The sequence below is a fragment of the Emydura macquarii genome, unplaced genomic scaffold (genome assembly GCF_026122565.2).
Source record: "Emydura macquarii macquarii isolate MOO-44397 ecotype Brisbane River unplaced genomic scaffold, CSIRO-AGI_Emac_v2 contig_719, whole genome shotgun sequence".
Taxonomy (NCBI): Eukaryota; Metazoa; Chordata; order Testudines; family Chelidae; genus Emydura; species Emydura macquarii.
Genome location: NW_027130856.1, coordinates 13,989,480 through 14,015,439, shown reverse-complemented (window position 1 = coordinate 14,015,439; position 25,960 = coordinate 13,989,480). Strand labels below are relative to the sequence as shown.

General features: G+C 42.9%; 1 protein-coding gene across 1 annotated transcript in view; it reads left to right on the top strand.

The window, feature by feature from the left end:
- DPP6 (dipeptidyl peptidase like 6) overlaps nt 1–25,960 on the top strand; it is a 370,977-nt gene that overhangs the window by 142,764 nt on the left and 202,253 nt on the right. Inside the window, exons 4-5 of the mRNA XM_067542727.1 lie at nt 4,192–4,286; nt 10,204–10,278. Coding sequence (XP_067398828.1) covers nt 4,192–4,286; nt 10,204–10,278 — 170 coding nt within the window. The remainder of the gene's footprint in view (nt 1–4,191; nt 4,287–10,203; nt 10,279–25,960) is intronic.

The following is a 25,960-nucleotide window of genomic DNA, read 5'->3' as shown; positions in this document are numbered from 1 at the left end:
ACTACTTGCATGTGTAAGGTTAGCAGGATTTGACCTATGTGTTTGTTCAAATTTAGGAGAGAGAATGATGGTGCATTAGAGGCTCGCTTGTTCTCTTATGCATAGTTAAGCAAGTCTATATAGAATCCTTTGATTTAGGACAATGAATGGGAAGGTTTAATCATTTTACAGCATCAGTAGCTTAGAAAAAAATCCTGTCTATGCATATAAAAAGCCTTCAGAAGAGGAGAGGGGTTGCAGAGAAGTTACCCTTTAAAGAAATGAATCCAATTTAGGTGTGCCGTGTTGTATTTCAATAAAGGAAAGTTCTGCATTATAGACATTGAGCCTTCAGTGGTAAAATTTTCAAAAGCAGCTAAATCCCATTTTCGAAAGGGACATAGGCACTTAGGAGCCAAAGTCTCCTTGACTTTCAGTGGGATTGAATGCAATGGTTTGAGACAGTCAGTTGATTTCAGTGGGAGTTAGGTGTCTAAGCAGTTTAGACACCCAAGTCCTCTTGAAATAAATTGAATTCAGCAGGGTAGGTGCTTTTGAAAATCCCAGTAGGGGCCTATCTGTTTCTGTAGGCCTCTAAATACCTTTGATAATCTGACCTACGGCCCTTTTGAAAATTTTACTCCAAGTCCTTGCATAGGACCCAATTTTGCTCCATTGAAATCAATGGGAGTTTGACTATTGATTCTACTGCAGCAGGATCTGGCCCTTTTTGTGTCCAACAAGTAGAAGCTTCTTGCAAGGTTATGCACAATCCTTCTGCACTGGGCAGCAGAAAGTCTCAAGTCCCAGGTGTTCCTTTTCCCTTATTTTCAAGTGTAGAGGGTGAATAAAAGAGGCAGGGTGTGAGCAGAGGATGGTCATGTCTGAAGGGGCAGGGACTTCACAAGGATACTCGGCCTGCTGCTAAGACACTCCCCTGTGCAGTCTAATTCCTGCTTCCCAGCACACTCACTAATGCAGAACTGGGTTCCGTGGCGTTGCCTGGTTTGCATGTGGTTTTTTGGGTTTTTTTTTTAAACCTTGTGCCAATACTCTCAGTGCTCCACACCTGTACTGTGTAGGTTTCAACCCATAAGGTTATTTCTGGAGATAAGCACTTTTGTCATCATCAGTAAGGGAGAAATGTGAATTTTTTGTAGAAATTCTTTCAAACTCTCAATTTCCTGAAAGTTGGAAGATGGGGAAGAATAATCTAGTGAACTAAACCTCTGACTGCCAGAAGCTGAGCCTGGATGACATCACTTGAAATTGCCTGTTGTGTTGTGTTCTGTTCTGTTCTGTTCTGTTCATTCTCTCTGAAGCATTGAGCACTGGCCACTGTCAGAAGACAGGATACTGGGCTAGATTGATCATTGGTCTGACCCAGTGTGGTGGTTCTTATGTTCTGACTCTGCTAGTCAAGAAATCCATTATATAATGGAATAAACAGCATTATGCCTAAAAATTACAATTTTCAGCATAATTATTACTGAACACCAGCCCCACCAAAAGGCAGATATAAACAATGAGATTCAGTGATAACCTTTATCAACTGTAATGACGGCTATTAATCAGACTGCAAATTCTCATCAGCTTGCTGGACAGAATTCATTAGAGACAAAGATTGCTGTGTTGCTTTTGTCTTTGATTGAGGTATGTCCCATTAAAATAAATACTCTTTCACTGGAACAAATCATATATTTCAAAACAGAAGCCTGGGAATATTATTCATTGATTCTCTTGTTGACTAAGATAACATGACTAGAAGCCTAGCTAAACCTTATTGTGTTTTGCCTGAAATGCAATGCGGATCAATTTGTTCTTCCTTTAAGCAAGCCAATTTTCTGTTCATTAAATCGGACCCTTTATTGATGGCTTGTATTGAATATAATAGCAAGATATAGAGCCTTGACAAATCAATGCTGGTTTTCTCTTTTTAAAAAAATGTGTTTTATTAGTGCTAGAAATACATACAAGAGATTAGCACAAGGTTTTAAGCTTGTTAAACTTTAAGGAAACAAAGTTTTTCATCACTTACTTCCACTTATGGAATAGCATTTACATAGTCACCCAGAAGATTTCCAGTTCATTAAAGCATTGTGTTTTCATTAGGTAAATGTAACCAGGGAAATAAGGAGTAATAAAAGTTTAGTAGGGTTTTCATTAGGGGGAGCAATATAACTTTTGTCATTTTGTGTTATGGTCTGAGAAATAAGTACCAATTATTAAGAAGCCCACAGATCCATTTGATTAATAACATACTTCACCTGTGTGCTGAGCTTTCAGTTGGGGTTAGGCTTTAATAACCAGTTTACCTAATTAGAAAAATCCTAACACTTTGAATGTTGTATGTGGCCACACTTAAAGTTGGCCTTTTCTGTATTGAATATAAGATTTCTCATGTTGCACACGTAACACATTGGCTGATTTCTACATGATTAAATACCCAATCTGTCTGAATAGTGGCCACTGGTTCCCAAATGCCTGTAACAATGAAACTTGTGACTGTTTTTTTTTAAAATAATTATCAGGAATTTGAGAAGAATTGTACTGGTAAATGTTCATTTATTATCAGTTTTATCCATTTGAAGAAGCTCAGCCCATGGGTACACACATAGCTGTCACTGATTCCATACAAGGCAGACTTTGACCCATCTGTCTTTCATAGGTTTTACTGTAGCACCTGTCACTGTGGTATCTTAGGGGGAAGTCCAAGTTCCGGTGAAGTCAGTGGAAGGAATCCCATTGATTTAAGTGGAGCCCTAAGAGCTGCATGTGTCCATTACTTAGGCATTTACCAAACTGGAAGTGCTATGAATAATAGACGTTCTGTAGCCTTTTATTTTTCAGCCAAAACAAGAAAAATACTTTTCAAGCATGCACTACAGAGATTTGTACAAATTACACTTGACAATGCAAATTGAGTAAACTAAGACAATATAAAGCAAAGCATGCAAGCCTATAAATAACATGTCTCAGCTCTAGTTATCTATTGTGAATCTTGAAGCTTTTAAATTCTTTATTATTGTGGTATTGACGATGAAAATGGCTGGGGTACATGTTTTTCTGTCAGCAGCTGATGCGGATACATGCACTGTTAAGAGATTAAATTTTTCTACTTTATTATCTGTAAATGGTTCATAAGATTTCTTATCTTCTACATTATGCCAATTAAATTGCAACGATATTTATTCAAATGGCGGTGTTAGGCTGCAGGCAGATATATAAATATGTTAAGCATCATTACTTGTACTAATAATGTTGTACACTTAAACAATACCTTCTATCATGAAAACAGGTGCATAGGGCAGGTGTCTTTTGGATTTGGATTATATTTAGGCTAGAATTTGAGGCCAAAATAAGACTAGGGCTTGGTCTACACTTACCTCGGCGATTCGGCGGCAGTCGACGGGAGTTATGCAAAGTATGTAAAGAACTTGCGTAACTCCTGTCGACTTCTGTGCTTCTCTTTTGTGCGCTGTCTTCACTGCACTGCGCTGACGGGAACTGTGTTCCTGTCGACGCAGCGCTATGCCACTTGAGGTGGTTTTAGTACATCGACTTCTGGATCGACTGAGTGGGTCTTCACTGACTTCTCAGTCAATCCAGATAAGTCGATCTGACAGTGGTGACTTTGCCGCCATCAGTGTAGACATAGCCTAGAGTTCAAATTCAGGTTTGGATTTGAAAGTCTTGAAATCTTGTGAGCTGTTTTCATAAGACTTTGCCCCAAGATGGTAGAATTCTCATGAGACTACCTGATCTCATTGGATTGAAATCACATAAATGAAGTTGCATCCAAAACAAAAAGAGGCTCCACATGGCCCAGGCTCGGGTTTCTGTAAGATAAGCATATAGCGCTCTCCTTCTCACTCTGGATGTGTGTGTGCATAATTAAAAAATCTGAACAAAACCACTCCCCCGTGCACACTTCTCCCCCCAAAAAAGGGAGGATGAGAGAACAAAATCATCACAGATGTTAGTCATGTTGCTAAATGCACTTCTGGAAGGTGCTCAGAGACAACAGTGATGAGCGTGTTTGAGTACCTATACAAAATAGATTAAAATGAGTGCGGTATAAGAACACTAAATAGAACAGAAACCAGCAGTTCTTTTTGGCACAAATCCATAGTTAATTCAACATAAATAAGCAACTTTGCTAGCTCAAAATCTGTCCAATTTCCTTAATGTTCCTTTTTCTTTTTCCTGCAGATAAAGAGTTCATTTATAGAAACCAGAATGGCACTGTGAGCCTGTGGAATGTTGAGACAAACAATTCAACAGTATTAATAGAAAACAAAAAAATTGTAAGTATCTTCTTTAATGAGCAGGATAATTTCACAGTTTTCTTGCATTCAGGTCAATAAAGTAGAAAATGACATTTAATTTTCAACTTCATGTATTGCCAATCAGAATACTATGGGGCTAAGCAACTGCAGATAATGTGAAATGGAATCTGTGCTGTCTTTATTAAGCTAGAAGCTCAGTTTTCTTCAGTGTGCAAAAAATTCTTTACAGGTATTTGAAGCAAGCCTTGCATATTATATGTCATTGAAAGAGAACTACCATAGGCTTTTACACAGTTACTGTACAGAACATTGCAATTATGTATTTATAATTTGCTTTACACTGCTAGGACTTATTCTCCCGCTTGCCACACAGAGTGCAAATATTTTTTTAAATACTTGGGAGATGCTGATTTTGTTTGCACAATGTTTGAACTGTAAAGAAATTATAAAAAGAAATTTTGTATTAAGACATCTGGAGCAATGTAATGGGTTTACTGCAAGCAGGGTTACAGGGGAAAAAAAGAATAGGTTATTGGAATAAGGTGTCAGTGGGTCCTGAAGTAAGATAAGAGAGAACAAATTCACACGTAAGACAGAATAGTATCTGTGCAGAAGATAATGAAAATGTTTTGTTATGTTAAATCATATACCAGGTGAACATAGAGTGATGACAGAAGTTAACATGTTAAATAGCAGAATATTATCACCGTGTTTTAAAAATGAATAGATCAAGTTAGCAAAAGCTGATTACCTGACATAAAAAGTCCTCTTGCATTTACAGTAGTAATGAAAGATGAACCCCATTGTCTTTCTAAAATTAGTGCTCATGCCTTTGAGCTGAAGACATTCTAGAATAGAAACTAATACTGCAAATTAATACCATACACCACTATAGACCAGAGATCCCTATTACTTTGGATGACTTGTCCAGCCTATGTCATATCTACAGTGTGCTCTGGTTCAGATCATTCCCACTAATTTTATTCATCAAGGAGACTGCAGAGGCACTTAAACATCTCAGTCATAAACATGATATAAATACCTAGCTAGACTGGGGTGAAAGGTGCAGAAGACCTCAGACTCCAAAATGGTATTGGAGGGAGCAGAGCTGAATATCAATGGCATTGTTCCTCCTTCTCTGATGCTGTGAAAGTCGTTTTGGAGATATGTCCCCAACAGGATTAACTCCTCCAGTCATTCAACTCTTTCTGCTGAGTTTTTGGGGCCAGGCAAGGATGAGGAGACACAGCAGCAATGCTCTAGATGAAGTCGCCTTGGAACTCTTGGGGGGATATTGTTGAGTGTCTGATTCTTAGTGCAGATGCCCTAGTCCTCTGCTGATGCACCCAGATATGTGGAATTTCTCCTTTTTACTACACCCGAATCCTTTGAGAGAAGACTATTTAGCTGAAAACCTACAGCCTCATACCTACACTGTTTATTGCCTAACTTTGGCCCTCCCATCCAGGAGGATTTGAGCCTTCTCTTATCCATATGCACCATCCTCCCAATGCTAAGCCATTTTGCCAGCCAAGAATCACATTCCCATATGCAGGGGAATCCCCACCTGGCTGGTAAAGCTGCTTTTCTGCCTGTTTTGCAAGATTGGCATGGTGCAAAGCACCATCAAAGAATCCACTGCCCTCTGGCATGAAACTTTTATTCCTCTAGGTTTCGATGCAGTCAAAGGTTATTCTCCTTCCAAGATCCCAGAAATATGTCTGGTTGCAAAAGCAGTACACATCTAAGCTAGGTTTAACATAATTGCCTAACAGCTGTAGAAAAGAGCTCCGGGAACTGTAGACACAGTTCCCCCACCAAACTCCCCCTCCTGCCCCCACAAAAAACAAACCCAAAAAGACACAAGAAAGCCTTGTACAGAAACCTGTTTTGCGTCAAGAAAATACTAAAACCACATTCCATGTTAACTTCACACTGCTTTAATCTCATTTTGCTCAGACATCGTTCTAATACAGTGTCAATGTTTCAAATATGCCTGAAAGATCTGCCTACAAGCATTACTGAGCTGCTGATCTTCAAGTCTTTTTTTATTGTTGTGCTATATCTAGCTTTAAAGACCATATGTTTTCATTTAACCTTCACATCCTGATACGTCTCCAAGGCTGTATTGTTTTACCATAACATAAGCCCCTTACAAGCACTTTGTCCACAGGCAGCCTCTGCACATCTAATTACATCGATGACTTATTCCCTGGCACCTTTACAAAGTGAGACTCTCACATTCAGTTAAACCACAGAAATTCATGTCAGGGAGCTAAAAGGGGACAGCGTTAACAGCATCTGCCTGCAAGCACATATCGCCAGTGTCCTGAGGTGTATTTTAGACCTGTGGAATAAGGGTCCTAGTCCTGGTTTCCATGTTCCTGCTCTCAAGAAAGCCCATTGTCATGCAGCTCTTTCTTTGTTTAGTAGTGGAGCCCTACAATACACCAAATATTTTATGCTTTCCCTCTAGAAATCCCCTCACGTTTTTTCCTGATTAATTTCCCACCAGCTTCAAAGGCCCCATGCTGAAGTGCCTCTCTTCTCTGGCAGTGAATGTTGAATGGAAGTTTCTCCAGAACCTATCCGTTAGGCCTTGGGGGTCAGTGCAGAGCACTGTCCCACAGTATAAGCGCCTTTTAATACAGCGTAAGGGCACCACCAGTCCATGAACAGATTGAGGCTCATTTTCATCCATTCTCTGCATGACAGCACCACGTGCTGGATCTAGACCAGCCGCCTGTCTCTGTTGAAAGCTTTCTGCCGACTATACATAATGATTGTTCCTATAATCACTTGTGACAGTGTAGACTAGGTCTGGAGGCCCCCTGCAGAAGGCCTCATGGCCCTGCCTCACCCCACCCCAGAAAAGAGCAGAGGAGAAGTTCTCAAGGCAGCCTGGAGTGGCTGCAGGGAAGCAGCCAATCATGGTCCAGAAGGGCCATATAAAAGGAAGCAGCCTAGGCAGAGCAGTCAGTTTCTGCCTGGAGCTTGAAGAGGGACTGAGAGTCTGGCTGGCTGGAAGAGCAGCAGCACCATAGGCAGCTCACTGCAGGTATTATTGAGCCCAGGCTGGCTGGAAGAGTGGCGGGACCAAGGACAGGTCAGTGCGGGCACGCTGAGCCCAGGAGACTAAGCCCAGAACTTAGCCAGACCAGGTGAGGGTACCATGATGGGCCCTGCTTGTCTGGTTGAATATCGAGTCCAGGGAGGGCTGCTGAAAGGACACCAACCAAGGGCACTGAGATGGGCCCTGGTTAGGCTGTTGAAGAAGGCAGTGCCTCCGGGGAGGAAGCCTTGGCGCTATGGCCCCTTGCCAGGGCTGTGAGTAAGAACTAGAAACTATACCCCAGAAGGAGGGACAGTGTGTGTGACTTGGCTGGAGGCTGAGTCACTGAAGACCCACCGAAGGAACCATTTGTCGGGGGGCAGGGAGTACCCGCACAAGACGGGTGTTGCTCTGCTCAAAACTGACTGATCAAAGGCACTATCGGGGGGGGGGGGGTGTCCACTCACGTGGGGTGGGTGCCAATGCCATTGCACTGCTCTATGCTGTTTTTCCCACAGAGAGTATCAATTGTGCTCTGTGTAGAGGAATTGACTAGATTCCTTTAATATCTGACTCTTCTTAGCTGAATTCATTCTAGCCTTCACTGTGTGCTCTTTACTTCACTGGTTCTTAGTTTTTGGCCATACCATAAAAGAAAGATAGTCTTCAGCGTAACCCTCCTTCAATTCCCCAGCCCTCTACTACTTTGTCTTCCCCGCAAAAATATTTCATTCTGCAGATCACCAATGAGGGTTCCCCAGGCCAATTGATGGCAGTCCATGGTCCCCAGGATGAGAATCATAACTCTGCCTTATTCAGCTGTTACAATAAAGCTATGCCCTCTTCATAGTAAAGTATGTAGGACCTAACCACAATATTATGAATGTGGCCTTCTTTGTTTGAACTAGAAGACCTTCCTCTGGATTCCACTGGGCCTTTGTCTCTAAACACTGGAGAGCTGTATTCACTTTCTCTTTCCTGCTCCTATTGCCCTGGGCTGGAGGTTTTAGATCTGTTCTTTATGAAAGAGCCTTTTCCCAAATGCTGTTTTATCATATAGCCACTAAAGGAATATCGACTTTTTGGTTGTTTTCTCCTTGTCTCACTCCCTTAAACTGTATTGTATAAGCATCATATCAGCCTATGCGTCTAGCCTGCCTCACTCGTCATGGATTTTATTATCTATCTTATTTACATTGACTTCTTTCTTCTATCCCGTCCACCCCCTTCTTTCATCCTAGTCTTGTCAGAATAACTTTCACTGTCGTGGCACAGATTCCTTCCTTTGCATTATTAATACATCAGCAAACAAAATCTGTCTTCATGCTGACACTGCTGGCTGGCACACTCCTCCAGCACTCCTCCATTCCAAACCTCTTTCAGTGCCCTCTCCCTTTGGATATCTCATCTGATTCTTTATGCACTCATGCAGCTCCAGCCCAGTCACTCACCTTGTGAAGGACCTTTTTGTGTGATACCGTCTGCTTGCACTGCACCCGAGATCCATTGTGCTTCTTAATAATCTCTCAAAGAGTTCTGTCCAATTTGTTAGGTGGGAGAAAAGGATTTAAAAGCAAGAGGATGAAAGGCATATTAGAGTGACCTCTCTTTGGCCTTGGCAATGTCTGAGCTGGAAGTGCATATTAAAATAGGAAAAGGGAAGGGACATCTGCACTACACAAATTAGAAGCAGAGGAGGGAAAAGACATCACCAGACAAATATCAGGTGCTGCTGTATATTAATGATAATGCTAGGGCTAATTTTAGGCATGGCCCTCAGGAAAGGGTGGTGCGTACACTACATCACCCCCAAACCAACACTGGGAGACATGGTGACCCAGAGACGCTCCTGTGAGGAACAATTCCTATCCTAATTCCATCTTGCTTTGACTAGGGATGGACGGTGGTAGTGCTTTATGGATGTTTTGTACCAGCTGTGATTTGCTGCCCTCCACCCTTATTTGGTGGCTCAAATACTCTGGCCAGTGACTGGGGAGAATTGGGTAGAACCAAGGTTTCATGTTCCACTGTTTCCTATTCGTTCCTGCCCTACAGCTGCCGGGAGGAAGTAAACAAACAAATAGGCCTCTTTACTCCTGTGCTGTTAGACCCAAGATAGCCTGCATAGGCGTATAAGGGGGGTTCTTACTCCATGAGGAAGGCACATAGCCCAAGTCACAATGTAACTTTTATACAGCACCACCAGTGATATAGATACAGATATAAAAGATGGCAGGAGTCCCTGCCTCAGGAGCTTACAAACTAAATAGGAGACAACAATACAGCTTCAGCCTCTGTGGGGATGAGAGGGACACAGTTTTTACTACCCTGCGTTTTCTATACCCATCCTGTCCTGCATTCACACTTAGTTCCCACCCCATCAGCTTTTTGCATGGGACTACACGTATGTGGCACTGTAGATGTACGTTAGCGTGAGGGAAGGAAATAAGCAGGGGAACAAAATGAGTAAGTGAGAAATGATGCTGAGTCTGTCTTCTGAAAATAATGAAGTCGGGCAATATTTCCCTCCCTTCCTCCATGATGAGCATGAAAATCAGCACTTCTGAAAAGTCAGGTCCATGGTACCCTTCAGTCCTAGTGATCCCCAATAGGATTTGTGGGCGGTGAGCCAGCTCCCAAGCGAGTCACCGACTGACTTCCTGCCGACATTATACAGGAGCAGATCCTGTATCTAGGGAGAGATTCACCCACCACCTCCAAAGACTAACAGATTTCTGTTTAACAGCACACACAGTACAGCAGCAGGGGGTGGGAAGGGTTAAAATTGCAAGGGGATTCAGGCAAGTATAATGACTTACACTAGAATTGCCCAGATGATTGGGCTAAATCACGTGTCTATTTTAACATCTGATTATTTTTTAGGTCTCCTTAAAGGCCATTCGCTATGATGTGTCACCTGATCGGGAGTATGCACTTTATGCGTTTGACGTTGAACCAGTAAGTACATGGATTTCATTGACAATACGTAATTAACCACTTTTCCCCCTTTGATTCTGATACACTATTTAACTTCATGCATCATTATAAAACAAAGAAAGAAAGAAAGAAAAGCTCCTCCCTGCCATAGAATATATTCTTCAGGCATGTGTCTCTGCCATCTAACACAGGGGAAGGGTATAAATAACACCATGGGAGTAACAATGTCAATACCAGAGTTTTATAAGGTTTGGGATGGAGAGTGTAAGGACATGTCTTTGCTACAAGGATTTCTGTTCCCCTTTAGCATAATTCTTCTCCATGACTCTTTCCTCAGTGACACTATAAATTTCTTCCTAAGACCAAAAAGCAACTGTCAGTGTCTCCCACAACTGAAATAATACATTAATTATAGTGTCACTGTTCCCAGTGCTGCAGTTAAGGCTGAGCTATCACTTTCATTATAAAGTCCTTTTTTCAGAGGTTTATACATAAATCATCCATAAAAATTCACCCTAGGCTGCTACTAAGATTTAGATTAGGGCTATTTTAAAAAAAATATTCAAGTTAAAAAGAAAGAACTGTAGTTTGGTCACTTTAAGATGATCATTAAATAAGAGGAAGTGAGACATTGCCTGGCTCAGGATTCTCGCTTTGGGCTTCCATAATGTTTTATTTTCCTTTTAAATCTTGCATGTATAAAATCTGAAAGTTTTGAATGATGGATGTCTGGTACTATCTGGGGATGCCATAAACCACACAAGTTTTGCTTTCAGAGTTAACAGTAACACCAGAAACTCACAGTGGAAATAATTCACTCAGTGCCCTTTGTGGTGGATTGTTGGGGGGTTTTTTGTTTTATTTTTCCCTGTATAAAGGACCAGCAAATTTCTGCTGCTTTAGTAGAGGTTGTGGTCCCAGTTCTCATTTCACTTACTCCGTTGTCTTCACTGGAGTTATTCCTATTCCTCACTAGTGTAAGGGACAGAAGAGTCATGTCCGGTGTTGTTTAGATAAATGTCAAGTAAAACTGCTTTGGAATCTTTGAGGGTGATTTTAAAGGCTGCTTGATGTGGGAGGCTGCCTGCTGGAAAATGGTCCTTAGTGCATGGTCAAGGTATGGTACTTTAAAACCTTTCTTAATGTACTTTTCCCCAGAAGGTTAGTACAGTTCAGACTTGACTTTGGAAGGGAATAGAACTTTCTTAAATTAAAAAATACTGACACAGTGAAAACTACCTAATGCTATGCTTACCCAAGCGAGCAGAATCTGTCTCTGAGAACCCCCTCTGGCTCATGTCTATGATAAATATGACAGCACTCCTACACTGTAGTGTATGAACAGAGTGAATTAGATATTGCCAGGAAGAAATATTGGTCTCACATTGTCCCCTTCTGGAGTTAAACAACACAAGAAGGCTCCAGGGGAGAAAAATGCCCAAGATGCCTCTCAGTTTTCTCCAAATGCTTCTGACAGTGAAGGTGGAGTTTGCATCCCTGCACAACAAACAGCAAAGCCAACAGATCCCCATTTCCCTGAAATCTGCACAGACCTCAGAAGATCTGCAAGAGGCCAGGATCCTTTTCACAGTAGCTCAGTGACTCTATAGCAGTTCCAGCAGCCCTTGCAGATCAGGTTCCCTGTTTTCAGCAGAATTCCTGTTGCAATGGCGAAGCAAGGTGCATCCCTTCCTCTGGCCCTGCCCCCCTCCATATTTGCAACCTAGATCCATGAAGAATTCTCAACGGGCTCCAACGCAGGTGTTTGACAGTGGTGTGGAGGTGGAGAACCCTGCCCAGGGATGGATGGATGGATGTAGGATTCTGTGGACATGCAAAAGTAGGGAGCATCATCCCTTCATGGTTTGCGCTCCTTCCTCATGCCATTAGAAAGAAAAACACTCGATTTAAGGATGCAGAGTCACCCTTTGCAAAGATGTCTGAATGTTTCACACTTGTTTTTTATAGCCATTCGTATGTAATCTGTATCTCTGGTTTTACTATACATGAGGAACCATGGTCCCTGTTTACAAATCTGGACATTTAAGTTAGGGCATTCCTTTCTGAACCTGAATGTTCAAATGAGCTTTTAGGCATCACAAGCAGTTATTTGGGCATATAAGTGCTGATCTGCATACCCAGTTGTGACATTTTGGCCCCCACCTTGTACATTGTTCTCAAGGCAGTCACATATGAGATTATTATAGCAATAGTTTCCTATTCAAGAGTATTTGTACATACAGTAGACACCTTGGTTCCTTATTTTGCATCCTGGAAGATTATTGAATTTTGCTCTTGAGTAATGTACCCAAAAACTATGCTTGTGACTCCTTGATTAGCAAAATGAAGCTAACTATTAATTACTTATCCAGATTTATTGTCATTTTATATACAGACTGCAATTGTAAATTACTGCACGTATTAATAAACTTTTCTCATTTAGTGTATTTCAAATTGCACGTCTTAGAATCAGATGAAATTAAAACTGCTGGTTTCTATGGTGCAAAAGCTCCAACTAATTGATTGCTGAGGTGTTTGGTGGTGGTTTCTGATGGGAAAGTAAAAAAGGAGCTTTCAGTGAAACTGTTAGAAACATTTTCATCATATTTCAGTTTAAAGCTACAAGTCTTTTCAAAACAATTTTATTGATACATTTATAATCCTTTAGTATTTGAAAATTACTAGGTTATTCTATATATTTTGGTCATTAATGTACGATACAGTACATTTTAGATATGGTGTGTTGTGTATATATATATCAACCTTTTTACAGTATTTTTATATCTATATCCTAATATAGTTCAAATAATATATCAACTAAAACTGTATGATTTTAATATTAAGTTTATTTTATTAAATATTATTTTAATACTAAATTACAGAACAAAAGCCAAAATAGAAAAACACAGTATATTATTAAAGAGTGGTAAAATGTATATTCATATGTAAGAAGATGGTGCAAATAAAATCAGTCACTGTAAAAAGTGCTGATAATCGAGATTATTGGGTAGAATCCAATATGATGATGCTAGGGTTAGAGGAATCTTAAAAGAAAAGCTATTTTTTCTGGTCCAAACAAGAATTTCTCCCCAGTCTCCGTTCTGGTCAGTGCTGCACTGATGACGGTGTTGCTATACTGTAGCCCTGAATCGGCAGATAAATACTGTGCTAAGAAAATAGAAGTAGCCAATGTGTACATTTCATGCTGTATTGCACCTCATCTCAGTGCAGTAAAAACCAAAGAGGAATACTTGCGATGTAAATATGCAAAGTAAATATCCTTAAATCAAACTAAGAAGTTCTCAAGTGGCACTTATTTTCATTGTTATTCGTGGAAATATTTTTTCATCAATTTGTTTATTGACATTTATGGATAAAAATTGAATCTTTCCATGCTTGCTTAGTAACATTGGAAAAGAGTTCTGAGCATGCTCAGCAGATGTTGTTTTGTTTGCTCACTAAGTGCTCAGCTAAGGAAAGGCACACAGCTAAGTTCACTTTATATTTAGGGTTCTCACCAGATACCATGGCTGAGGCAAGGCACCCAACAGACATTGGCAGGTGCACAGAACAGAACCATGACCTCATCCCCAGCACAACACATGAGGTTGTAAATAAGCAGGGGATAAAATCAGGGCAGTGGCAAACCTTGTGAGATGCACAGAGGCTGAGTTAAAGGTACACTGCACCAGATCCTCAACCCTGGTTAAGTCCTCTTTGCACTGATCCAGTTTAAAGCAGCCTTAATCAGATAGGCTGTATTGTACTGTAACACAACGGAGCTGAATTATGTCACCAAAATACTAATTTTCTGACTCTTGAGCACTTAACTTTGCAAGCTCAGTGCAGCTTTTTGTATAGGGTAGAGATAATACATTTGCTAGAGATGGGAGGAGCAGGTGGTATTTGTATCCTGGATTAAATTTAGATTAGAGTTTGGATGTGATGGCACCAACATTTTAAAACACCACTACGTGAAACTTTGGCAACATTTAAACCAGGAAATAAGCCAGTTTGGGTCTGACCTGGAACTAAAACTGTATGATGTCAGTCTGGTGATCAGATATGAATGCCTGAGCCCCCTGGAATTCAAAAGGATTTGGACAGAAGGAGATATATTCATTAGCACACAGGCTTTTCTCTGGGGTTACATTTTCTTAAAATGTGTCTGGGTTCTAGCCAGAGAGCTCAGTGCCTCTAAAATGCAGACACATGATGTTTGTGCCATAGCACTTCAATGTTAAATGCATCAAATCTGAAGGCCAGCTCAGCAGATTTATGCTCTGGCAGGAGACCATACCTGGAGCATGGGTGTGAGGTAAGGTCCAACTGTGGTCCGCCCCCACTTGCCACCTGTGCTCCTGGAACAAGCTCGTCAAGAGCTGACACTGCAGTCTCTTGAACTGACCCTGCACCATTCAGGTTGGGCATGTGCCACTCAGGCAAGTTTATAATGATTTGAACTTCTGCAACACCTGTCATCAGAGAATCTGAAAGGGTCCTGCTGGGTTCGAATTTCCACAAAAGTTGCATGCCCAGAATATTTATGGATAATATAGAATCATAGAAGATTAGGGTTGGAAGGGACCTCAGGAGGTCATCTAGTCCAACCTCCTGCTCAAAGCAGGACCAATCCCAACTAACTCATCCCAGCCAGGGCTTCATCAAGATGCACTTTAAAAATCTCTAAGGATGGAGATTCCACCACCTCCCTAGGTAACCCATTCCAGTGCTTCACCACCCTCCTAGTGAATATAGCTTTTAGTGACTGAATTTTAAAGTATCCAGATGAACAGACAGCTTTTTTTAACATTGTATACTGCATACATGGCTTAAAATGGTTGGATTTTAATAATAATAATTTTTTTAAAAAAGGAAACCCTAGACTTGTACAGGTTCTTCTGGTAATCTGAATTACCAGTAGAGTTTGTGTAATTGGTAATAAAAGAAATAGAGAAAAGTAAATGAGGAGAAAAGTAGTTTTGCTGAGTGACACAGTGAGATATTAAAGAGAGAATACTTAATTGCTTTTGTTATGAATGTCTATTGTAATGTGGTGGTAAGTGAAAAAAATTGCCCAGATCCTTTTAAAAACTATTTGTTCTTCATTTCCAATTTAGCAGTCCATTACTGAGTGAGCTAGTTAAGTGCAATTATATCCAGGAAATTCAAGCTGATTAATATGGAACAAACTATTAGAGTTTTCTGCACAACAGTTAGGACTTAGGGACTTTTATGGCTGGTACAACAGACACTATTATCTATTTTTCAGCTAAAGTATTTCATTTTTATATTTCTGAAAACTATAAAGAATTAATCATTGTTGTAATTAGAGTTGGTCCAACTGTTGAGAATAGTTTACTTGGTGAATTCAGTCCTTTATTCTGTTTTCAAGTTGCCGTGGAGCCCACGATCATTTACAAAGATTTTGTTTGTTTGTTTGCATGACAAAAAGTTTGTGAACAAATGCCAGCCACTACAGGCTACTCACAAACTATTGCCCTTAGTCAACTGCAAACAGTAAATAACTATGTGAATGGTTTTACTGGTCATGTAGTATTTCTTCTGTTCCCTTGGGGGGAGCCGTGATTGACCAAAGCACTTAAGCACATGATGAACTTCAAGCACAAGCAAACTTCAGCATGTGCTTAAGTGCTTTGCTCTTTCTGGGCCTAAATGACTTATTTTATAAACTACTTCTGTGTCCACCCAGAAAAAAAAAACTAGCTAGTTTTGCTATTAAATGGATTTTGGTTCTTGATTAAATAAATCTCAGCTTTGGGTCTAGAACTTGTGAAAACTTGTGGCAAAAAAACTTCACTCACATGAATATATTACAGGCCTAGATTTGTGCTTTTGGCTCCAATCACACACTTATCCTACTTTAATTAAACATTAAAAAATTGAAGGCAATCATATTATTGTATTAAAGCACTAATGTTTCTTCTTCAAGTGCTGGTCCCTATGTAGATTCCAGATGTGGGTGCGAATCCGCACCATGCACCGGAGCCAGAACTGTTTAGTATCCATCGACCTGTAAGTGTGTCAGCCATGTGATCTGCCTGAGGTCTCATGAGGCTGTGCAAGTCAATGCCCCTCCAGTTCCCTCTTACCGCCACATGGCCAACGTCAGAACCCCCTCTTCCTTCTTGTTATTCCATGTTACGTAGCCAATTCCCCCTCTTCCTTCTTGTTATTCCATGTTACGTAGCCAATTCCCCCTCTTCCTTCTTGTTATTCCATGTTACGTAGCCAGTTATCCAGATAAGGCTGTTTAATTCTTTTTATATAGTTGTTAATAGTTTAATATTAGTAATTAGCTAGCTCCCTGCTTCTTATCCCATGTAGGGCATCCTACTGGGCACGGGGGATTATGCCCTGACAAGCCAGTTTCAAAGGCTGCACTTTGTGCCCATGCTTCTTCTCTGTTAGCGATAAGCACCAATGCTGCGTTTACGTCTTGGCAAAGCCAACATGGAGCTCCATTTGCCGTTCCTTTCCACCATGGACCTGCTCCGGTTCCAAAAACAACTCATGGAGAAGGTAATGCACCCAGGTGTGCACTCAAGTGTGGCACCAGCGGATCTATCGGAACACTCAGCCTCACCATCCACAAGTGCTCCCCCAGCCCCTCCCAGAGCACCAGTGGCACCGATGGCACTGGCAGCACCGAAGAAACCCCACTGTGCTCATAAGAAGCACACTCATGGGCATAAGGGCAGCTCCCTGAGAGGGGCCACCTCTAACCACAATATTACCTTCCCTAGCCAGGCCGGATCGGGTGAGAAGTCACACGTTGACCTGGCTGCTCCCCCTCCCAAGAAGCCTCAGACGGAGCACAAAACAAAACATCATTGGGCATTGTCATCTTTGGCCTTGGTGCCCGGGCCACTGCCTTCGCCCTCAGCTTCATCCACAGTGCCAGGACCGTTCAGCCTTGCGCAACTGGTTCCATGCACACCTGACTAACTATCTCCACTTACACCCACAGCAGAATTGCTGCTCCCTTATGTGGGCTCCCCAGTGCATCCCAGATCGCCGGAGATGTTACAACCTCCATCACCAGCAGATGAACTGTTACTGCTCAGTCAGCATCCAACTCTCTCTCACGTGTACTGTCGATACCACAAGTGGGAACCTCATTACAAAACTACCACACATTGCCAGCTCCACCCATTCCAATGACACCATCTTTCCCGGACAAGCCCTCTGATTCTGATTGGTCATCTGAATAGGATCCTGCCTTTTCCCCAGTGCGTTCCTACAGTCTGAGTTGACTAACCTACGCAATGGCATATGGACCCCAAGCTGAACCATAGCTCCCATACCCCCATGGTCCACTGGTACCAACACATCCATATGCATGGTCCTATTGGCACCCTTGAGATTCTTACTGTGGCCATGGAGCACTACCACCACCTTCTCGCCAACCTTCTCCCCACTACACCACTCAGCCCTCAGTCTACGCGGAACCCAGAGATACATCTTCTACACAGTCAGCACCATCAGCACCACCGGACCCACCAATTCCAACAGGGGCTTCCCCAGATGAGATGCTCATCCTGCCTTCCCTTTCACCTCCAGATGACCATGGGCAATAACAGGACCTTCTTTGCCATATGGCAGGAGCCCTTAATCTTACAGCTGAGGACATCAAGGACCTCTAGGATGAGTTCCTGGAAATTTTACAGCCAGCTGGCCCATCACGTACCACCCTCCCCATCCATTGCATGCTACTTCAACCAGCTCAAACTGTCTGGCATGCCCCAGCATCCTGTACTCCTACGCCTAAATGGGCAAAGCTATAATATTTCATCCTGGTCAAGGACACAGACTTTTATTTACACCCTCACCACTGAATTCTCTCATGGTCCAAGTGACAACTGAGTGCGCCCGACAACAAAACTTTAAGATCACGCCTCCAGATGGAGTGGCCAAGAAACTCAATCTCATCAGCCAAAAAGTCTATTAATCAGCAGGAGTGCAGTTCCGCATTACCAGTTACCAGGCCATACTGGCAAAGTACGACTTCCTATCATACTCAAAGCTGCTGGATTTCCAGGCCTCCCTTCCGGAAGACAAACAGGCCAAATTCAAGACTCTTACAGAGAAGGGTAAGCTAGTGGCCAAAGTGAACCTCCAAGCTGTACTTCCTTATACCAAAGAAAGGTGGTGTCCTCCACCCTTCTATTTTAGACCTGTAAGCCTTAAACCACTTTATCTGCAAGTTTCGCTTCCAGGTGGTCACTCTTCCCCAGATTATTCTCTCCCTCCCCTCTGGAGTTTGGTTCGAGGCTCTTTATTCAAAGGATGCATACTTTCATGTGGACATCCATCCTGCTCATCGCAAATTCCTCCTCTTCAGAATGGGATAGTCACACTATCAGATCCGACTCCTCCCCTTTGGAATAGCTATAGTTCCCTTAGTCTTCATAAAGGTCTTCACAGTAGTGACAGCCTACATGAGACACCTTGGCCACTCCCAATTTTTGTACCTGGACGACTGGCTCCTGGTGGCTTCATCCCAAGAATGCCTCCTTGTCACCATTCGTACCCTACACGACCTCCTTGACAGCCTGGGGATCTGTGTCAATGAAGACAAGTCAACCCTCATGCCTATCCGCAAGCTCATTTTCATAGGAGCTTGATTGGTGGTCTTTGTAGGCCGAACATTTCTACCAGCAGACCACTTTGCCAGCCTCACTTCCCTCATTGCACAACTATGTCAACATCCTTGCACATGCCTCCTTCACTACCTCCTCCTTCTGGGACATATGGCGGCATGCACCTCTATCACACAGCATGCATGATTACACATGAGATGCCTCCAATTGTGGCTCCTCACTGTCTACAACACACAGAAGGATCACCTCAAAATGGATCCTTCTCTCCTCCTTGGTCATGTCTTCCCTCTTGTGGTGGTGCAACCCATCCAGAGTTCTGACCGGCATTTCCTTCAACTCTCCCACACCACTCTCATCACAGATGCTTCACTTGTGGGGTGGGGTGCCCACCTGGAGGGCCACATGTCCTATGGCATTTAGTCTCCCAGGGAAGTAAGAACGTACATCAACATCCTGGAGCTCTGAGCTGTTCACCTCACGTCAGGTATTTCTGCCTCTCATCCACTCCTGGCATGTACAACTCCTCTCAGACAATAGGACAGCAGTTGTCAAACAAACAAGGTGGAGCCAGACCTCTGACCCTCTTTATGGAGGCAATTTGCCTGTGGAACTGGAGCCTCAGGCACAGAATTACACTCCATGCCATCCAGCTTCTGGGTGCCAATAACACCCTTGCAGCTGATCTTTTCACAACAGCCATGAGTGGGAGCCCCACAACCCCACTCCTCACTATATCTTTCACCAGTGGGGAATCTCCCGCTGGGACCTTTTCGCAACTGTGGACAATCACAAGCTTCCCCTCTTCTGCTCCAGACATGCTCTGGGTCAGGACTCTCAAGATGATGTGCTTCTTCTTCTCCCATGGACACCCAAACTCCACTACGCCTTCCCAGCCATACTACTCCTCCCACTAGTCCTTTGCGAGGTGAGACCAGGCAGTCCTCATCCTCATTGCCCCCTTTTGGCCTCACCAATACTGGTTCACGGACCTCCTCTACCTCTTGGTTCACCCTCCAGTACATCTTCTCCTCGCCTGCACACCTCCTCATGCATGCATGCAGTCAGATCCAACACCCCAATCCTGAACCACTTCACCTAATGGCATGGTATTTGAATGGGACTCTTGCATAGACAATGCATGTTCATCACCTGTATGCAACGTCCTGTCACATAGTATATGACCATTCACTAGAATGTGCTATCAGGCTAAATGGAGAAGCTTCACAGCATGGATATCCTGCCAGCACATTCCACTGGACTCTATTTCCAATCCTATAGTCCTAGATTACTTTTTCCACCTGCGACTCTTGGGCCTCGCTCACTCCTCCATTCGAGTCCACCTGGCAGCACTCAGTGCTTTCCTTCCTATGGATGGCTTCTCAGCTTTCAGCCACCCAACCACCATATGCTTCCTTCATAGCCTTCTCAATGCCTTTTCCTCAGTCCATAAACCCTCCTTGGGACCTTAACCTCATCCTATCTACCCTCACCAAACCACCTTTGAGGTCCTGGCCACTTTTTAACAAAATAAACATGCCCCTCAGATTTCTGCCGGGGTTTGTGGCCAGCAGCAGCCTTTTGGCACTGGATGGGCAGGAAGGGACAGGAGCTGTTTCCAGCCGCAGGGGGAAAGGGTGAACTGGCCTGTGTCTTTGCAGAGCTCATCCCCTGCCCTCTCTCCTATCCCCTCTGCTGGAAGCAGCTCATGTCCCTTCTTGCCCGCACAGTGCTGATAGGCAGCTAACACCTCCAGGATGCTACGGGCCACCGGAACTCTGCTTAACCTTTGCCCCGTTCATCTTCCCCCTTCCTGCCCTGATCTGGCAACTCCTGCTTGTCCTCCGCCTGTCCCTCCCTTCTCAGCTGGCCCGGCAGCCCATAGGCCGCCCCCATCACAGGGTGAGCTGGGCCGGTTCAGTCGGCAGGTGCCTGGGCCATGCCCAGCCGCCACCTGTCTGTGGGGGATGTTGCACTGCAAGGAAGGGCTGGCAAGCGCCACTGTCGTCCTCGCTGTGCAGCTGATGGGGGTGGACATGGGCAGCATGGCGCGGCACAGCCCCATTTACAAGGCGGCTGCAGTCAGAGGCTCCAGCAGGAAGAAGGTGAATGGAGGGAAGTGGGGGGGAGGTTGATGTAGGTAGGGAGGAAGCTCTGCCTCACCCACTACTACATGCTGGGGGGGCCTTTCTCTCCCCCACCCCCCAACTGTCCCATCTGTACAGAGTGTAACCCACACAGAACCCCGTCTGTTTCTCGGAGATGGGTCTTTGCCCTCACCCCCTCCCCTAGCCCTGCCATGCGTTGGCCAGCCCCAGCTCCTGCCCCTCTGAAGGCAGACTCTGGCTCCCCTCCCCACCCTCCACCCCCAGAGAGGGGTTCTCACTTTCCTGTGGTAGTGGCTCAGACCCTGCCTCTCTCCGCAAGATTAATTCCTAGGGTGCAGAGGCTTTGTCCCAGCAAACCCTAGCTTCTCCTAGTACAGGCTGCTCCTCTTCCCAGGCCCACCAATGGCACTGGAACCAGGCCCCCCCCTTCTACAAAGCTTCTGGTGCCCTTGCTGCATATATAATGTAGGTTGCCCTTATATTGTCATCACAAAGCATATGCTTGATTGCCCTTCTCTCTGTTGACACTAATATGTTCTTCTGTGTTGTCTGCCAATAAAGCTTTTGTCGTAACCCTGACAGGAAGGTTTTGGGGTTCCTCACACTTATCCAAGGTGTGAACTCAAGACTCGTGGAGTGTGGGAACGTCTCACTCTTCCAGTACAGAGCTGTCAGATCTGCCTGCTCTAACTGTTTATAAATATTAATAAGTCTTCACAACATCCCTTGGAGTTAGTTAAGGACTGTTATTTTGATAAACATGCCTCCTAAAAAGTAAACATTTTCACCAGTAATATTGCTAATTTTGTAGCTATGATATTGAATACAAATTGAAATAGATTTAACAGTTCAGTTGCATACTGGGACCTGGTCCGTAGACATAATTATTCCCTTTTATTGTATATGAATGTGGAAACTGAAGTTTTGGTACTTGCTCATGGAGACTAGATCCCTTGTGTACTTTGCAGTTGCAAAAATTAAGGGGAATGCTAATTGCATTAGAATCTAATGCTAATTGCTAAAACTAAGGCCAAAAAATGAGCATTTAGCAAGTTCTGCCTCTAAACAATCTTTTCCCAAATTATTGCCATTTTCATATCCAGAACATTTTAGCACCATTAAATGTGAAAAATATGTCCTTGCTTCCTACCATAATTACTCACATATTAGCTGGATAAATGACTGCAGCTTTAGCTCATATCTACGAAAATTCAGCCTTGAGAAAATAAAACTTTTCATCAGCTGAATTGTTTTGCAAGGAATATGTCCAGGTACATGTGTGCACAAATCTCTGACAATAATAATTCTGTTTTCCTGTCTCAGTGAAGGACAATAATCATTGTGATTTTTTCCCCCCTCATTCTTTGGTTTGTTGCCATCAGACTCTCTGCAATTTCATGGAAACCCTTGGGCCCAGCACTAATCCACTTTTCCTATCTGTAACACTGAATCAAGATCCTAATTGTTGGATCCCTTTCTTGGATATAGCAACTTCAGTCACTTCTTTTAGAATCAACAACTATACTTAGGTCTTACATAATTTTTTTCATCCCCTGAGCACAAAGCACTTTGCAGAGGGTAGTCATTTTACAGATGAGGAAACTGAGGCAAGTGGCCATTGATTTTGTGTATATTTGGATGTCCAGCTTGGGACAAATAAGTCCTAATGAGCAGAGCTGCTGAGAACTAGCTGCAAGCATTCAGTTCTTCTGAAAATCAGGGAACTTTCATTTAGATGCCTAAATTAGGCACCTAAGTTTGAAAATGTTGGCCTTCGTTTCTTGGACCCGCTAATACTTTAACCACCCTATATGCCTTTTTGGATTCATAATACTCCATTTCCGAAGACCAATAAAGTAGCATCTTTTTTCTTTTAATCATGTTCTTTGGTACCCTATTTATAGTGATAAGAATTAACAGAAATGCTCAAACTCCATTTACATAACAAAAGCTGTCTTATGCACGGAACTATTGTATTAATAAGAGAGCATTGGAAACACAAATGAGGTTAATTTTGTGCGTGATAGCTTACTTTAAATTCAAAGTTGTGGAAGTAGCTATTATTTGAGAAAATTAGAGGCCAGTCAATTGTTAAGACACTAGTTTAAAAGTATGTTGCTTAATATTTTAAAATTATTAATCTGATCTATTTAAAAATTTGTTGCAAAATACGCCCCTCCCAGGCCTTTTCTAATCTGAAAATCACAATGAAAAAATTCCCTAATCCTCTTTTTGCAATGCTGGGTGCACAGCAGCAACAAAATAGACAATGGTGATTTTAAAAAGCATCCAACAAAAGTAATTTGAAAAGCATCTGACTGCTTCCAGTCACCTTCCTGACTTGCCAAAATAAAAGCATGCAACTTGTGTAGGAAACCAGCACTTCCCAGTCACACTGAATTAAATAAGCTTTATTGCCAATGGGGCATGAGGCACAATCGAAGGAAGTGACAGATGTTACATCTACTACAAATTAATCACTGTCCATACATGAATACCAATATTTCTGTCAGACATAACAGCATATGGAGTTTTACTTACTGCATTGGTAGCATACAGTAATTGGTTCAATCTAATTAAAGCTTGATTTATGTTATGACACAGGGAAGAAAACACAAATACACAAGTCTTGAGGGATTGATGTTGCCTTTCGGGCTGAATTTTTTCAGCCTTCTTCAAATTTTCTGCAAATAACAGCTTTCCAAATGTCATATTTTGCAAGTTCTACAGTGAAGAATATTCAGTCAAGAATGTTCACTGCCTTTTCTTTGCCTTCTTTCAGTCGCATATATATTTATAACATTAAAATATTTAATTTGAGCCATCCTGAGATACACAGGTTTCATCCTAGTAATCCTATTATCAAATTGTGGTTACCCTTGTTCCCTCCTGTCATCTGCCTCCTGTCGGTCACTCCCACTAGTGTCACATCTTACAGTTCAAATGGAAACTTTCATTTGGCTACCAGCACAGGATAGTGGGGGAAGAACTGAAGGCAGGTTGGACACCTATAAGTTCTTCTGAAGGAGAAACTGCAGAGTGAATGTATTGACAAGCATTCAGGGCTGGTTTTGGACTACCTTTATTAATGACAAACAGGAAGAAAAGTGCACAAGCATACCCTGTAACTTATTATGCCTGATGGAGCACCATCAGGGGGAGCTGATTCCAATTTCTGACAAAGAAAATGTGTCTTTTTATGTTCTCTTCATATATCTTTGCTCTTAAAAATGACCCTCTTGCATTGACACAGTTCAGATTGAAGGTGGGGATTTTCAAAGGAGCTCCAGGGGGGTTAAGCACTCAAATTCCATTGTATTTCAGTGGGAGTTGGGTGCCCAACTCCTTAGATTCTTCTGAAAAAATTCATGATTAAATCTAGAGCTTGTCCCTTTCAAATTTACCTGCGGGAGATGGAAATAATGAATCCCAAATTTGGTTCTTGTTTCTTTTTTTTTTCTTCTTCTTTTTTTTTTTTTTTTAATAAAACAAGTACATAATAGGTGGTTAAAACAGCTAACTGGGAGGAATTCCAGGCGACCTTTAAAGAACAGCGGCCTTCCATTGGCTCTCATATCCATTTCTACTGGTTGCTAAAACAGTGCTTTTCAAAATGCTAAAGGCCAGATTCTGAATGTTGTAACAGGGTGAAAAAAGACCATAGAAGTGTAGGACTGGAAGGAACCTCAATAGGGCATCTAATTCAGTCCGCTGCACTGAAGACAGGACTAAGTAATAACTACGGATAGTTTACCCAGCGAAGTGAAGTTGATTTAATTTCAGTCGACATTCACCTGCCAAACCAATGAAGTTGGTTCAGCGTGATCACACCACACTCATTGCATTGGGGGAGTGTGTCCCCACCAGCCACATTTGTATCGATAGGCGGAGCAGTGCACCATGGGTATCTATCCCACAGTGCAACTAGCCACAGGGGCTTTCAGGAAGGTCTTCGGCCTCTTACGATGCAATGTCCTCCCTTCCCCGCTCCCTCCCTCTCCTGATGTCAACAACAAACAGACAAACACTTTTTTCACTCCATTTTTCGAAACACTGGCTCTGCCGTGTGTACGCCATTGACGGAGGAGCATGGAGCCCGCTTAGCTCTGCACTATCATGAGCATCACAAACACCTTGCGACTTATCCTGCAGTATTTCTGAGGCTGAGAGAAGAGCCGCAATGTGGAAAATTGTGACATTACTCAAGCCACCCTGCTACAAGCAATAGAACGAAACAATTCCCGGTTGCTGCTGGCTGTCGCACAGCAGCTGAACTCGGTTGAGCGCCATTGGTTTCAGGTCCTGGGAAACCAGCACTGACTGGTGGGATCGTATCGTTATGAAGGTATGGGATGACGAGCAGTGGCTGCAGAAGTTTCGGATGCGTAAGGCCACTTTCATGGAACTTTGAGCAAAGCTGTCCCTGGCCCTGAAGCACAGGAATACTCACTTGAGACCTGCTTTGACAGTGGAGAAGCAAGTGGCCATCGCTCTGTGGAAGCTAGCAATGCCAGACTGCTACCGGTCAGTTGGGAATCAATTTGAAGTTAGTAAATCCACCATGGGAGCAGCTGTGATACAAGTGTGTAGGGCCATTAATAGACTTCTGCTAAGGGCAGTGAGTTTGGGAAACGTGCAGGACATAGTGGGTGGGTTTTGTTGTGGTGGGGTTCCCTAACTGTGCTGCAGCGATAGATGGCCCACATATCCCTATCTTAGCATCAGACCACCTTGCCACAGAGTACATAAACTGAAAGGAATACTTTTCCATGGTGTTGTAGGCATTGGTGGATTACAGGGGACGCTTCACCAACATCAACGTGGAGTGGTCTGGAAAGGTGATGATGCGCGCATCTTTAGGAACTCAATTCTGTTCAGAAAGATGCAAGTACGGACTTCCTTTCCAGACCAAAAAATAACTATTGTTGAAATGCCAGTACTGATCGTGGGAGACCCAGCCTACCCCTTGCTGCT